This window comes from Vigna unguiculata, chromosome 3 (assembly GCF_004118075.2).
Source record: "Vigna unguiculata cultivar IT97K-499-35 chromosome 3, ASM411807v1, whole genome shotgun sequence".
NCBI lineage: Eukaryota > Viridiplantae > Streptophyta > Magnoliopsida > Fabales > Fabaceae > Vigna > Vigna unguiculata.
Window position 1 is genome coordinate 9,534,049 of NC_040281.1, and position 18,029 is coordinate 9,552,077.

The 18,029-nt window shown below is 25.9% G+C and overlaps 1 protein-coding gene and 1 pseudogene across 1 annotated transcript; one reads left to right on the forward strand and one right to left on the reverse strand.

Annotated features, from left to right (window-relative positions):
* Positions 1–1,558: 1,558 nt before the first annotated feature.
* LOC114177573 (dof zinc finger protein DOF4.4-like) lies at positions 1,559–2,857 on the reverse strand. Its single transcript, XM_028062970.1, has one exon. It carries the CDS (start codon positions 2,679–2,681, stop codon positions 1,872–1,874), a length of 810 nt encoding a protein of 269 aa, XP_027918771.1. The 5' UTR covers positions 2,682–2,857; the 3' UTR covers positions 1,559–1,871.
* Positions 2,858–13,194: 10,337 nt separating this feature from the next.
* On the forward strand, positions 13,195–15,384 carry LOC114178867 (annotated as a pseudogene).
* The last annotated feature ends 2,645 nt before the right edge of the window (positions 15,385–18,029 follow it).

Genomic DNA, 18,029 nt, shown 5'->3' on the forward strand with positions numbered 1-18,029 from the left:
GATATAATATTAGATTAATCTTAAAATATATAATATGGAAAATATAATAACTGACTATAATCTTTTTATAACTAAAAGAATTTATCTACGGACAAAAAATTCAAGAGTTAACAAACAAAAACTATAAACACCTTTAATAATAAAATAAAAAGGAATTTATTTTAAAAAGATACAGTATAAAATATGAACATATTTGTTATTTTACATATTCTGATAACAAAATTTATACTTCTATCAAAAATTGACATTTAATAAACTATATAAAATGGAAAAACACAACAATGAATTAAATTGTGTTTTCAAACATTTTAAAATCTTTTGTAAGAAGAAAAACACAAAAACGAATTAGATTGTGTTTTTATACATTTTAAAATCTTATGCATGAAGGCATGCTCCAGTTTTTAATAACAAAGAGTTATATTATATATTTTAATTTGAAGTTTTCACAAATCACAGAACAGAACACATAATTTTTTCCATTTCAGGAGGATGCATAGAATAAAAGTTATTCTTTTTGTAGGAACATAGAAGTTATTTTTATTTTTGTAGTTTTCAATTTGATTAAAACTTAAATTATTCCCAAAAATATAATTAATATGCTATAATTTAATAAACCAAATCCTTATAAATCTTTTTCTGTACCATATAAGGTAATCAGTAAATCGATCAAATCATTCTAAAATTTTGACAGCGACAATACCATTTTTGTTTATTATTCTTATGAGTGTTGTTTTTGTCTTATGCATTTTTAATTGGTTTTTAGTTTTTTATTTTCTTATAAGCATTTAATACAAGCTTATTTAAATCCGTCAGTTTTGTCAAATTCAAACCTTTTATTCAATATGTTAATTTTAAAATAAAAATTATTATTTGTTAACAAAAATTAAAGAAAAGGTTGATTTTATAACTATATTATTATTGACAATTATATGAGTATTATTGATACGTTACTATGTAGTGAAGATAAATAAAACTAGAAATAAAAAATAAAGATCAAATAAATATTTGTTTATTTAAAAAAAAAGTAAATAGTACAGTATACTACAGATACATTTATGATGGAGAGAATAGACATGTAAAATACTCAAAATGTTAAATTATTGTATAATAATAAAAACAAATAATGGATTTAATAAAAAAAAACAATAGAAATAATGTTTTAACTAGTAGGAAGTGGACTGTAAGATTCTTAAATTAAGTTTATCACCCTTTTAATAATCTTAATATTATAATAAATTTTTGCATGAGCTTTGAATCTTAAATCTATGTAATATTAACAAGTTTCTTATAATTAAATTAACAAATTTTTAACCTTCAGTAAAGAAAAAAAAAACACAATTATGTTGCGTAAAAAACGGAACTAAAGTTAAGCATTTTAGATTCTCGACCTACATATAAAGGTGAAGTGATTTAGTCACCCCCACTTGCACAATCAATGGGGAACAACCTTTTCCATCAACTTTTCAAACCAAGAATTAACCTTTTTCATGCATGGCTTCACCTCATAAGTAGCCATAATCCTCGTTAATTACCAATCTACTTTCCTCGTCCTCATCACACTTCCCTTCAAAACTAGTTTGCTTTTAACAAAACAGAGGATCATAAAAAAAAAAAACTAGTTCTACCTTGTACCATCATGTTTAATCTCGTAACCAAAGAAACAAAACGGCTATGGTTGCTATATATTATGACATAATAAAATCCTCTTGCGTTGATCACTCAAAAACATAATTTAATTAAATAATATAAATACACATCCGGCAACCTTATTAAGACACTAGAAGGAAAAACCAAAAATCAAACACATGAAGTTGGTGACAGGACAATGTAGTTATTCTCCATGTCTGCACTTGTAGCAAGTTCCCATGGGATTATTGAGGAGGACGATACCCCGGAGGATGAAGCCAGTGGTTTGGGATCAAAGAGGAAGAACCACCTTTGACATTGTTGCGATCAGAGTTTCCAGTGATGGAAGTGGCGTTGATAGTAGCACTCCACAAAGAGACATCAGAACCAGCCAGGTTTGAACTCGAAACATCATTAATCAAGCTTTGTGCTGCTGCAGCACTGCCACCAGACATGTTTGATGGAAGCAAACGTTGTGGTGCAGGATAGAGAGATTCCACCCTCTCTCTGATTCCCACGTGATGGAACCGAGGAGAAAAAGAAGCAGCAGCGTTGAAGCCAGACAGAAGAGGCAAAATAGAAGAAGAAGAAGAAGAACCGGCAACATTCAGGTACTGGTTGAAAGGCTGTGATGTGGTCAGAGAATGAAGCGTTGCCATAGATGGCAAATACCCACCACCGGCGGAGGCGGCGGCGGCGGCTGCAAGTTGATAGTAGGGGCTAGTTGAGTGAGCCATGGTGAGTGATGCAGAAGGGTTCATGAAATTTGAGTGTGGTAATGTGAGTGAATTGGAGAGTGAAGAAGAATCTGTTTTTCCACGTTTGGCCTTACGGGAAGCACCACCAACGGGTATGTTTCTGAAGGTTCCACCCTGCGTCCAGTAGCGTTTACATGTTTTGCAGAAGTGACGAGGCTGTGAGAGACTGTAGTTGTTGAAGTAGCAGAACTTGGTGTTGGTGGAATTGCAGCGAGGACATTTTTGCTGCGGTTTTGGTGGAACTGCAAGATGATGAATTTTTGTATTTTCCTCTCTCCTCCCTGGATCATGTTCCATATCTGCGTGTGGATGGGGATAATTTTGGTTGTATTTATATTTTTGTGTGTACTATGAAATGGTTGGTGGCATGGATTCGAAATAAAAGCGTGTCGCCACGTGTGCAATGTGTGTATAGTTGTCAAAAGCGAAGGCGATGATTACATGATGGTGCATGGTTTTTACTGCCTCCCCAGAATGAAGCCAAAAAGCAACGAAGCAAATCTGAAAAAATGAATTTGAATGTTATGAGGTATCTGAAACTAGGTGTTGGAATTAATTGGGGAGGATCTTGTTAAATCTGAGTGGGTTGTGGGGATCTATGTTTAATAAATTTGAGAGGAGTGAAATAGCAAAAGAGAAAAGATGAGAGAAGGGAAATTTTGGTGTTTATGCAAAATTGGGTGAGGGTGGATTGATGTGAAATGTTTAGAAAGTGGAAAAATGAAGGGTCCCAATCTGGTGTTTGAAATGGGAAGTTGGATTGAGGATTTGGTGAGAGAGGTGTCAGATTATGATAAAAGTATAAGCAGAATAAATGGGGTAGATTGTGGAGTCCCTTCTCTGGCCAACTAAGATGACATCAAAATGGAATTGAAATAATGCACTCAAAAGATGTTGAGGTTTCTCAGCACAAACCTTGGAAACAAAGGGGAAACACAAACCACCTGAAACTTATTTCACAGGATTGATCCTTCTCTATCACCTCTGACTCTGAATCAACTCATATTTTTCTTTTTAAAACATTCAATATACTCATTTCTATTTAATGATTAAATAATAGAAATTTGTTTTTAAAAAAATTATATGTTTTTAGAGTGTCTTTTATGTATAAAAGAAAGAAAAGAAGAAGAAGAAAGTTTTGGTTAAAAATTTCCTTCCAAAATTATGCTACTTTTGTAAATATACATTAAATTAAATAAATGATTAAGAACACAAAAATGGAAACGCCACATTTAAAAAATAATCGTCTAGCTTAACATTTAGCGTATATTAGTTTGATAAATCATTACATTTTAAGAAATTGTATAATAACTAAATATATATTTGGAAATTGTCATATTATGATATAAATTATTAATTTAAACTTAAATTGAAGATAAGTTTGAATTAAAATATATCAACTTTTTGTTTAATAATTTATGGGTTAAATATGTTTTTGGTCATTTAATTTTCATTGAAAATTGAAATTACTCTATCTTCAAAACTTTGACCTAATTTAGTCCTCAAACTTTATAAATATACAGATTTAGTCTTTTTAACCATTTTTTTTTAAAGTTTATTTGACGTTTCAAATGCGTTTTATGATAATATTTGAATTAACATTAAAGCGAAAATGTGTCAAATAGTGTAAACAATTCAAATACTATCATTTTTTTAAAGTCAGATAAATTTAATAAAATTTGGTTAAAAAAACTAAATTCACGTATTTATAGAGATGAAGAACTAAATTGGTTAAAAATTTTGAAGAAAGAATAATTTCAAATTTAACTGAAACTCGAGGAATAAAAAACATATTTAACCCATAATTTATTAAATTAGAATTAATTTTATAGCAACCAAATATGATAAGCTTGTTATTTATATTTTTTTTGTTGGCTTGGTGCTACTGAATTGTATGATCCTAATCTTGAAAAAAAATTGTTAGATTGATGGTAATTGTGAGCAGATTCACTTTTAGAATGACAATTAGTATTTTAAAATTTGTATTTTCAAGATAGTTTGGATTCCTGATAATGAAAAGATCTTTCTTCTAAAGTTGTTCATACTTAGAATGCTAAAGCTTGATATCTCTCATTCGTGTTTATAATGTTTTGCGAGAAATTCTTCTTCTAAAACACTATAAAATTTATTTCTCATATATGATGTTCCTAATTAGACCTTAAATGATTTTTGTATCCTTACTTAGAAAGTGATTAGGAATTTCTTTCATTCTTCTAAAAATTCCTATAACTGAAGATGTTTGATGATTTGGGAGGATTTCATTATTTTTATTCTTTGAAATAGTAAAATTTCTTCGGATAAGGAGATTCAACTTAGAAGAATTAGTATGTGTGCTCCATGTATTTAACATCTTAGTTTCAGCGAAGACTTCAAATTCGATTTTTCTTTCTCCTAATGATATTTTTACAATTTGCCAAAGTTGTAGTCTTCTTATGAAAAAAAAAATTGTACAGTAGTTGTTATTTGTATGTTTGGACGGTGTAGAGGATATGACATTGGGATAGGTTTCGACAAAGTTTAAATTCACATTTTTCTAACTTCGATGGGCGCAACTATAATGGAAGTTGTATAGACCAAGTCACACTCAAACCGTGACTACACTTTTAAATGTGAAAAATTGTATTAGAATTACAATTATAACTTTTAAACGTTCAATCTAAAAATTTATATCAAAGTTGTTAAGGTAACAAAATCGTTGAAAATTGGGGATTGTCATGTGGTAGATGGTAGATAGATCAAGTCACAATTAAATGATAAAACTTGAGGTGTTATTCTCTTAAATAGTAAGAATTGTATTTTAAATATTAACTATGGCTTTTTTCCTAGTAACAAACGTTCGACCTAACGAATATAATTATATTATTTGGCATTAGATTCTCCATTGTCATTTGTTACTAATCATGTTTTTCTTATTCATGGATGAATTCTCCTCAAGAAGAAGAAGATGATGTAAGAAAAAGAATTACTTTAAGTATGGACGAAGATAAAGAGAAAAAAAATAGCTCTATAAAGTTACAATTTTTTTAAGGAAAATAAATAATGGTTTTTGTTTAATAAACTATTTTTTTCAAGTATAATAATATTAAATATAAAATAAGATAAAATTTATCAATATCGTTGATAGGGATAAAATTCATGGATATCCACGGATAGAATCGCAGATAGAAAATGAATATTATAAATGGATACCCGCGAGTAATGGATATGAGTATTTTATATATCCACATGTTAACAGGGTGATTATGAGTATCATAGTATTCGCACCTGTGGATACCCGTATCCGCTAAATTCTAAAGTGGGTTTGTTAATCCAAGCACAAATTAAAAAACTTCTACTGTGTTTAACATCATTTGATATCTACTTTTGTATAATTTTGTTTTGACTAGTATGAATTTGAGTTTATTTAGACTTTGTTTGCAATTTATGATAAGGATGTATTGTATTTTATTTGAATTTATGGTTAAAATATGTTATTAAATACTTTTTTATTTTTTTTAAATACCTATGGGTACCTAAAGATATCCACAGATATTAAAATAATATGTGGGTACCTAACAGATACCCGCATGGATATGAGGACGGGTACAAGACAAATATTTATCCAGCGGATAAGGTATGTGGAAACTACTACTCATACCTTACCCAACCGTTGACAATGTAGACACTCTTACTTTCGAAGAAAATTCATTTATGTGCAAAAGTCTGAAGTGTTTATGAGAAGGAAAACTCCTCTCTTTATGATTCTTGTGAGTTAAGTCTCAAGTGATAAATTGTTATACATGTTTATTTCAATGAGTTTGAGTGGTGCAAGATTCTTTCTAATCCTTAGCACTTTCTTAAGTTATAATTATGTTTAACTTTCAATAGGCTGACTTTAACTAGACCATCTTCAACCATCAACATTCAACTTAAGAGCATAAAACAACGTTTTCTAACTTAAAACATTCATCAAACCTCAATCAAAATCCATCCAGGAAATCTTCCCATATTTAACCAAGAAGTGGGTTGTCTCAAGGGTAAAACACGTAAAATATTCGCTTTAGGCGTTCGAAAAAAGAAAGCCTCAAAATTTTTTTTAGTATTAATATAGCACTAATATAACTCTGCTAAATTAATTATAAAATTATGTCTAAGATAAAGAGAGGCCTAAATAAATAGTACTAATATACTTCTATTAAATTAATTATATATTTATGTTTGAGAATAAAATCTAATTAAATTATTATTAGTGTATGCTAATTTTCACTAGTATTAAAAATGATATTTAATGAGTTAATTTTATTTGAATAAATTATAAATTTGTTCGAGAAAAAAAGAATGATTAGTTATCTTTATTCTTTTATAATCAATTTTGATTCTATTTTCTTTTGTTATCTATATGTGACTTCAATTTTGATTCTATGTTCTTTTTTTATCTCTATTGTGTGACTTTAATTTTGATTATATTTTCTTCTTTATCTTAATGTGACTTTAGTTTTGATTTTATTCTTTTCTTTTATCTATATGTGACTGCAACTTTGATTATATTTTCTTCTTTTATATATGACTTCAATTTTGATTTTATTTTCTTGTTTTATTTCTTTGTGACCGCTTATCTTTTAGTTTCACTCCTTACATGGCCTTACTTTTTTCTACTCTATAAGTTTTTTTTCAAACATTTTAACAAATTTCATTCTTTGAATCTCATATTGTCTATGTGTAACAATATTTTTATTCTCACTTTTTGTAAGTATATTTTTCTTTCTATTTGTGTTTATGTTGTTTGTATTCAATTTATTGAATTTGTATTAGGATTAGAAATGCATTTCTTTTGTATGGTTTTGTTTAGAGTTTATGGTTTAAGGTTCTAGTTGAGAAACAATAATTTTTTTATTTATTTTTATTAATGATTAATCTCAAAATAAATTTGCAGTTTATGAAAAAGTTTAGACATGAGAAATAGAAAGAGGCTTGAGACTTCAAGATACTACATGTCTAAGATCGAGTTTACTTTCTTGACAACCAGAACCAGATTTATTGTTTTAACTCTCTTTTTTATATACTTACTTTTAGTAGTGTTTTATGTATTACAAATTTTTATTTTATATATATATATATATATATATATATATATATATATATATATATGTCAACTAAAAAATTTGAATCAGGCAATTCAAAATTTAAGAAGAGAAAATTTGAAGCTTTAGTTGCATCACAAAAATAAATTTATAAAAATAGACATGAAGAATGAATTAGAAAAACAAGTGGATGTTTTATTCTATGAATGAACAAGATAATAAAAATATAAATATACGTGAAAGCAACAATAGAAAAAGAGAAGTAGTTAGTGATAATGATAAGTTTAAGTCTCAAACTTATGATAACAATTAAAAATATATAAAAATATTGAACGAATTAGTCTTATCATGTATTGAAAAGAAATATTAAATGAAATTAATTTGATAATTTAAACAATAAATTATATAAAAAAAAAGTTAAAAAATAAATTTTAAATAAAAAACCTCATCTTAAGTTTGTTTTGGGTCTTCCAAACCTTTGAGTCAATCCGCAAATAAGTTTCCCGCAATCCAAGCCAAATCAGGAAGCAAAACCATATATTAAACCATTGTTTTTTCCTTTTGGGTTTGAGGTAGTAGGTCTAGTTCTTGAAGCAACCTTCCTAGATTCTGATTGCATGGTATTCAGAATTTGGGAATTATCTTGAAGCCTTTAAACTCCAAGAAAACACAACAAATAAGTTGAACTCAATAGTGAAAATTCGGCACAAGACAATGACAGTATCTATATCAATGATAAGCTAGAACACACTTTTGAGTCCAAATAATAATTGTGTTTAGACAGATGGATTGAACCGTTTTGTGGTTGTGCACAGGTGCCAATCAAAGTTGCACTCATCCTTTTAAACACGTTATTCCTAATGAACATGTTATGGAACCAACATCCATTAATGACATCAACCAAAATCCTCATCATTGAACAACTCATAACAAATGCAATTTCAACTACTTTCTCAGCCAAATGACTTCCCAATTGTATAATTCTCTCAATTACATGTGCAATTCCCATCACACAAAATTATATTTTGATTGGTTTCATCCATATGTGAGTGAAATCTTTATCCTACAATTCATTTCATCATAAGATGTTAAGATCCTTAATTTTCTCGAAAACAAATAAAATTTACCCTATTTTTGGAATGATTCAAAAATCATTACCTTACAAAATTTTTCGCCTAGTTCGCAACTTAATTTGTTTAAGTGGTTGTTTTCTACTGCATCCAAATAATAAACACAAGTAATACATTAACTTAAATACTTTTTGCTCCCTATTTTTGTCGAGTTTGTTCAATTTTGTTCTTATTTTGTTTTAATGTTCAATTAAGTTTTATTTTTTGTCATTTTTTTTTTCAATTTGGTCACTTTTGCTAACATTTAAATAGTTAACGTCTATGAATTGTGTATGTCATGTGTTAATTTGTGATTTTTTTAATTTTTTTATTATTTTCCAAATTTTATTTTTTTAATTTCTTTTTAAAAATTGTTCACGTGTCAAGTCAACATTGTGTCGCATGTCAATGTCAGTGTCATATGTTAGTTCATAGTTGTGTCATTATCTTTTGTTCAATTCAACCCTTAGATTCATTATTTTTGTTCAATTCAGTATCAATTTTTGTTAAAATAAAACAATTTTTCCCCTTTCAAATTGAAACTAAATTTCATTTGTATATAAATATTATACTAATATTTTTATTAAATTTGAAATTTTTTTAAATTATATTTAAAATTCAATTATAAATTATTGTATTTAATTATAAATTTAATATAATACTTAGATTCAATTATTAAATAGAATAAAATTATTATAATATTAATATAATATAATTATTAAATGTTTTCTACTAAAAATTATATTCTAAATATATTAATATTTTTAAATTTGACATTTAAAAATATTAAAAATATTAGTAATATTTTAGAAATATTAAATTTAAGTTTTACTAGATATTTAAAAATATTAGAAAACTAAATTTATGTTTTACTTGACATTTAAAAAATGTTAGAAATATTATAATTTTTTATAAATATTAAATTTATGTTTTACTAATAATAAAATTTTATTTAATAATCGAATATAAGAATTATATAGAATTTATAATTTAATTTAATAAATAATTAATAAAAATGTAAATTTAAAACAAATTATTAGTATAACATTTATATAAAAAATAAATTTGCTTTCGGAATGATCAAAATTTTTTATATTTAAAAAAAATTAAGACTAAACATGTGACATTGATACTAACACGTAAAACACAATACTGACTTTACATGTGAACAAATTTTTTGAATTAAAAAAGTTAAAAAAATATTTTAAAACATAAAAAATATTACAAATTGACACGTGACATGTACATTGTTAACTATGTCAACGCTGTCAGCAAAAAGGAAAAAAATGACAAGATTTGAAAAAAAAAAATTAAGACCTAATAGAATAGTAAAAAAAAATATCAAATTGAACAAACCTAACCAAAATTAAAATATATATATATATATATATATATATATATATATATATATATATATATATATATATAAATAAAAGCCTAAGACATAATTTGATTACCGAAAATATACTCAAATTTCTAAAACAAATTATAGAATTCAAATAATACAAATAAAAGAATATGACTAAGACTAATTACTCAATTAAATTGCGTAATTAAAATCTTTAACAAAAATTAACCCCCCATAAATCAAACTGTATTTTAATGATTATATAAAACTCGAAGAAATAAACTAATAATAATAACTTTCTACAATTTAAAAACTTTAGGTATTTAATTTATTTAGATTAGGATGTACTTGTGGTACAGTAGATAAAACCTGCAATAGTAGAAAATTGATATTGTAAATGAATACTCGCAAATAATGGGTACATGTTTTTTTATACCTGCATGTTAACGGAATCGGTTACGACTATCATAGTACTCGTACTCGTGAACAGTAGCGGAGCACTGTTAGGACAGGGAGGGGCCATGCCCCCCCCCCCCCCCCCCCCAAAGTTTTAATTTTTTTTTTATATTATATTATAAATATTAAAAAATATATTATAATTAAACCAAATATTTTATTTCTTTTATAAACATAATAATTAATGTTAATAAATAATAAAATATAAAATTAAACATAATAAAAAATAAAGAATAAAAAGATTTATCAAGATATTTTTTTTATTTTTTATTTATTATGGTTTGAGTTTCTCACAAATTGTTCTCGTATTTCATTCTCACATGTTTTTTCTTGTTTTTGAAGAGAAAAAGATCTATTATTTTTGCTCTTATTTCTCCTTTGTCTTTGTCTTCTCCCATTCTGATGGGAGTAAAGAAGGAGGTAATTTTTTCCTCTCAATTGATAGTGAAATATTAGTTTAATAATTTATTTAATGATCCTCCTTTATATTAATTGTTTATTTCATGAATATAGAAGAAAAAAGATTGTATTGTGTGTTTTTTTATAACCGAATCTTAATTGTGGTTCCATTATATGTCTTGAGTTTCTCACAAATTGTTCTCATATCTCATTCTTAGTTGTTTTCTTTTATTTTTGAAGAGAAAAAGATCTATCATTTTTGTTCTTATTTCTCCTATGTTCTCTTCCATACTCGAGGGGGGAAAAAAGAAGATAATTTTTTGGTCTCAATTGATAGTGAAATATTAGTTTAATAATTTATTTAATGAGTCTGTTTTATATTAATTTTTTATTTTATGAACATAGAAGAAAAAATATTATACTATGTTTTTTTATAACCAAATTTTAATTGTAGTTCCATTATATGTCTTGAGTTTCTCACAAATTGTTTTCACCTATCTTCTTTTGTTTTTAAGAGAAAAAAATCTATTATTTTTGCTCTCATCTTTCAGCGATTTTCTTCCATTCTTGAAGAAATAAAGAAGAAGGTAATTCTCTCTTGTCTCGCTTGATAGTAAAATATTAGTTTAATCATTTATTTAATCAGTCTCTTGTATATTAATTTTTATTTTATGAAAATAGAAAAAAATATTTTTTTTATAACTGGATTTTAAGTGTGGGTTTAATTATTATTGAATTTTCTTTTGACAATTTTTTAGATATGTGTGATTTCTTTTTTAGTTATTGTTATACTAAATTATGTATTTATTTTTATTTTATTAGTGACAATAATTAAATATATAAATTTTTGATGTATTATTTTGGTTCCCCCAACAATTTTCGTCAAGATCCGTCACTGCTCGTGGATACCCGTATTCACTAAACTCTAAATTAAATTAAAAAAATGATTAAAACATTAAAACATTTAAATTAAAAAAATGATTAAAATATTAACACATTTAAATGAGTTATTTTTAAAATACAATATAATTCTTTGTAATTTGTCATTCAACATCATTTAAATGAGTTCTTTGGACTTTGTTTTCAATTTATGATGGTGATGTATTATTAAATATTTTTAATTTTTTTTTTGCAAATACACATTGATACCTACGAGTATCCGTGAATATTAAAAAAATACGCAGATACCCACATAACAGATACCCGAACGAATATGGAGACGGGTTATGGGACGAATATCCATGATTCTTATCCTTTTAATCTAATTTCTTAAAAACAAAAGGATAATTTTACTATTTATTTCTTTATAATAATAATAATAATAAAGTATATTTTTAACATTTAAAGATTAAAATATTTATTTAAATTTAGATTTAATTATCTTTTTAGACATTTTTGTTAACTAGGTCCCACTACTAATTCAATACTCAATCAAAATCCATTATTTTTTTTTGAAATGCAATAATGTGAACACTTTTAATCCAATTAATTGTAAAATGCTAACAAATATGTATCACAAGTTTTACTTAATGCACAAGTAGGATCACAACAGGTCGGGTCGGGTCGGATACGGATAGTGTTTACCCCTGACTCGACCCACAAGAAAATGTTGACTTGCAACCGTCCCGTTTACCTGTTGGATACCCGAATAAAATAATTCATGGATGTTTTAAAACTCATGGTTATCTATGGATACCTACGAATATTTAAAAAATATTTTTTAAATTTTTAAAATAAAATTACAAAAAATATAAATATAAAATATAATATACATTAAATTAAATATAAATTAAATTTTATTTAAATTTAACCTAATAAAATGTAAATTAAATTTTAATTTTAATTATATTTAACTTAACAAAATACTGATTACCTGCATATAATAAATACTTGTGTATACCAACTATCCGTGACAAATTTTATTTGTAAATACCCACGGAGACAATTACATTTGTGGGGTAACACTGTGTTTATGAATTAAAAAAATAATTATACTTTGTTAGACACAAATTAAAGTGTGGGAGAATAAATCAATAATAAGAATGAGTCAAATAACAAAGTTCAAATCTTAATTTTAATTAGTAATATTTTTGAGGTAAATAATAACTTGATTTCCAACTTTCTAGCAAATACTAATAAATTTAATCAATTTATTCATTATTCCAACAAAAAAGTAATGGATAAGTGACGATTGAAACCTATTTTTGTTGTAACATTTTTCAACCATCAAGAGTGTTTTGCTTCTCTACTTATGAAAACATAAATTTATGTGTAAAACAATGATAAGAGAAAAAAGAAAGAAAGAAAAGGAGAAAGTACATTGTTCAAAGTGGTTATTGTTCTTTTCTTGTAATAGTTACATACTTCTGAAGGGGGTCAATTAATATTAAGGAGAGTGGAATTGAGTTAGGATATTTGTGAAAACTACAATTTGAAATATGGCAGGTGGCTTTTCTTTAGATGAAGCGAAACATTATGAGGGGAATGTCACAACATTTGTACTGATTACATGTTTTGTGGCTGCAATGGGAGGTCTTCTCTTTGGATATGATCTTGGTATTACAGGAGGAGTGACTTCCATGGAACCATTTTTGATTAAGTTCTTCCCTGGCGTGTACAAACAGATGAAAGATAAATCAGAAAGCAAGAATCAATATTGCAAATTTGACGACCAACTTCTTACATTATTCACCTCTTCCTTATACCTTGCAGCGCTAATAGCTTCTTTTTTTTGCTTCTACTACAACTAGAATGCTAGGGCGTAAAGCCTCTATGCTCATTGGAGGCTTGTTTTTTCTTGTTGGTTCACTATTGAATGGGTTTGCCATGAACATTGAAATGCTTATCATTGGTCGTTTATTTTTAGGAATTGGAGTGGGATTTTGTAATCAGGTAAGAATTAACATAAGTTATACATATAATCATTTAATCTGGTTTGTGTTTTTGTATTTTCCAAGGAAAATGATGATTAACTTTTCCACCTTTGTTTATTACATCAATAGTCTGTACCAGTGTATTTGTCTGAAGTGGCTCCACCAAAAATTAGAGGAGCACTCAATATTGGCTTCTCAATGATGATCACACTTGGTATCCTAGTTGCAAACCTAATCAACTATGGTACATCTAAGCATGAAAATGGATGGAGGATTTCTCTAGGCATTGCAGTTGTGCCAGCAATTTTGTTATGTATAGGATCTCTCTGTGTGGTTGAAACACCTAATTCTTTGATTGAAAGAGGAAAGTATGAAAAAGCTAAGAAAATGTTGAAAAAAATTCGTGGCACTGAGAAAATTGACGAGGAATATCAAGATCTTGTTGAGGCTAGTGAAACGGCAAAACATGTAGAACATCCATGGAAGAACATTACAAGACCAAAATATATGCCTCAACTAATTTTCTGCATTTTTATTCCAACCTTTCAACAACTCACTGGCATCAATGTCATCATGTTTTATGCCCCGGTTCTCTTTCAGATTTTGGGCTTTGGTAGTGATGCTTCACTCATGTCTGCAGTTATCACTGGAGTTGTTAATGTTGTTGCAACACTAGTTTCTATATTAACAGTAGACAAGTTTGGAAGAAGAGTGTTACTTCTTGAAGGTGGTGTCCAAATGTTTATTTGTCAGGTAAAATTTAATAAGTCCAATACTTTCAACTCATAACTTCAATAAAACTTTAAACCTTGCTAATTTATCTTAAGAAATGGATTTAAACATAACTTAGTCTTACAAAATCAGCTTGTAAGTTGAGGTTCATATACATCTCAAGCGAAAGACTAGATATTTAAGGATGGTCTGATAGTAGCAAAATAATGTGTGACACAATAAACCCAACAAATCACAAACTTCATCAAAATAGGCTTTAAATGATTATGATACAATCTTAATAAGTAGACTTTAAGTTTAACTCAAACCAACAAAATCAACTTAGAAAATGAGATTTGTACTCACTTACATATTATAAATTGACCATATATCTAATTGATGACAAATCTCCAACAATTTCTTGTTTATGAACATGCATGGTTGATTTAGTAAATATTACTTGAACAACCATGGATAAATTTGTATAACAAAGAATATTTTTGTGTATCACTATATAAATATTGAAACCTAAGGAAAACACAATTTGTTATATATAATGTTTCTTATTGCTAATACTTTTGATGGAAGGTTATCGTTGGAATCATGATCGGTCTAAGGTTTGGGCTAAATGGTCAAGGAGCATTCAGTAGAGTTGAAGCAGATATTTTGTTGTTCTTTATTTGTGCATATGTTGCAGCATTTGCATGGTCATGGGGAGCGTTGGGATGGTTGGTGCCAAGTGAAATATGTTCTTTAGAAATTCGACCAGCAGGTCAAGCTATCAATGTTGTGACCAACATGTTATTTACGTTTGCAATTGCTCAAGTCTTTCTTACAATGCTTTGTCACTTGAAGTTTGGTCTCTTCTTCTTATTCGCAGGATTTATGGTTATCATGACCATCTTCATTGCATTACTTTTACCTGAAACCAAGAACGTTCCCATTGAAGAAATGAACATACTTTGGACTTCACATTGGTTTTGGAAAAAAATGGTTCCCAATGATATTGATTCTAAATCTAAGAATAGTAAATCTGTTCTATAAATCCACTTATAGTTAAGTATTGGTTATGATAAAAAAAATACATAATTTAGAGAAGGTGTAATCTTTTCAAAATTATGTAATAAAAATAAATTAGTTATTTTCATTTTTATTGTTTCATCTTATTCTTCTTACATTTTAAGTAGCACATTCTTATTGTTTTTTTTTAATTTTTGAAATATTACATTTAATTGAATATGATATCATATATATATATATATATATATATATATATATATATATAATTTCAATTTAAGTTAAGTAAACGCATCATAATATTTTTTAAATTACAGTAAAGTGTACTTTTTCAAGTTTTTAAATTATTTTATTTTTAAATGCACACCAACAATTTAGCTTACTATAATATATACTCAATCATACACTCAATAATAATTCAACTATTTTAACTTTCTCTTACTTAACCCATATTATAAGATTATTTTAATTAAAATATAACACTAATTCATTTTTCCTTTGTCACCATTTACTTGTTTAATATTAACCAAAACATATACTTTATTTTTAACAATTTTATCCCATTTGCCATGACATTTTGATAGTAGACCATCATGAATAATCACTCATGAATTGTAATGATGTACAAAATATTAAAAATAGTATATAAAATGTTTTTATATTTAATTATTCTAAATAATATTATTGTGTAAATGTCATAAATAAGTTTACGTAAATATTTCACACACAAACAATTATCAAGTTTTATTCATCTACTTATCCAAACATTTTCTTAATTGAATAAAACTTATTAAAGATGAAATGTTTACTCCACATGTTATTTAAGTTACAAGAAATACTTTACCAGTACAGTCTCTAATAAAAGTCCTTTTTATGTCTTAAAGTTTTTAGCAAAATTCATATTGAGGCTCGATGATCAATCTAAACATATTCAATCTTAAATGATTTTGTTTAAAACATGTATCATAAGATGGAAAGACAAATAAATTTATACCTTGATCAAGTTTAGGTGTTTACAATTATAACTGCATGTGAAAATGTATGTGAGAAGTATTAAAAAAATATAACCTTCTCTATTTTATTGGTGTACAAATTAGGGAAGCTAGATATTATATATAATCTTTTCTATTTACTAAAATATTACAGAAATTATAAAGTATTTAAATTTTTGAATTGCTTTCATAAATTTATAAAATTCAAGAACTTAAATTACTCATAATATTATAAATTATGTAGAATTAAGGTTAATTAAATTATTATAATATATAAGTACAGTAAACTAAGTTTATCAATTAAACAACTTAATTTATTAAAAAATATACGTATAGAAATTATACTTTTACCTTTTTTTTAGTTACTAATAAATTTATTTAATATAAAAAAAATAATTAAAATAAATTAAAATAAACATAAACATAAAGTAACAATTAAAAGAAGAGAAAAGTGATTTTTTATTTTTAAATTTAATTAAAATAAAGAATAAATATAAATATCATGTTTACACTTTCATTGTACCTTATAGTCAATGTAAATAGAAAGTTATAATGTAACCGCCGCCCATTTCTATATTAAAAAAAGTCACATGTTTCTTTTCAAAAAATTTAGGGAATCAATTGAAGCTTAAAACAGTCACATGATTATGTTTTTAAAAAATTGGAAAACTTAATTAAACTCGTACTGGAGACCAAATTGAATAAAATATATTAATAATAAGATAAAAAATAATAATTAAACCGTAAATTGAAAGAAAAACAATACTTATCTCCTGTATAATTATATTTTAAGCTAGACATTCACTTTCTTCATATTTTTTAATATAAACATTTATATCTTTTTATTTTATTTTTAATGAATGAACGATGTAAAAGTTTTTTTTTTATTTTAATAAAATGATACTTTTCTTCTTTACTTTAACAATTTTAAAACAATATGTTGGCTAAATTTAAACAAATTAAAAATGGTTTTCAAACATAAAAAATTTGATTCTTTTATTAAAATCATCACAAACAATATATTTTTACTAAGTCCTTGTTTGGCTCAACGGACGAAAAAGAGAGAAACAGTTATTTAGAGTTAAAAATAGAAAAACCAAACAAAGAAGATGTTGTATATCTATTTTTTTAACTTTCCTAAAGTATGTTTGTAATATAATAATAATAAAAAATATTAACAATATTAAGTTTTCTAATTAATAATAATATTATATTAAATAATATACTCATCAATCAAATATTCATACACTTTTATAAATTTTTGTCTTAATTCTCTTCGTCTTTTTCTTAATTCAAATAATCTTTTTTTTATTTCTCTTCAAATTTATTTATTTTCACTTCTTCAAATTCATCTTTTCGTCCAAAAATACCTTAAATTATTAATTGTCTCATATAAATATAAAATTTATATTTAAAAATATTATTTTAGTATAAATAAACAAATAACTATAATATATATAACGAAATTTTTTAATTTATTCTTTTAATTAAATATAATTTTAATATAAGTATAAATATAATAAATAAAGAATATAATTATTATTTTAATAATAGTATATAAGAAGATAAATGACTATCTCCATTTTAAAATTAAAATTAGTGTAATAATTAAACCCATTTTTTAAACATATTTCCAGCCATAAAAAAAGATTAAGAAAAAGGATTCATGGACCTATTGGC

Excerpts from the sequence above, each read along its gene's own strand:
- LOC114177573 (XM_028062970.1), bottom strand. The coding sequence starts at position 2,681 with ATGGAACATGATCCAGGGAGGAGAGAGGAAAATACAAAAATTCATCAT.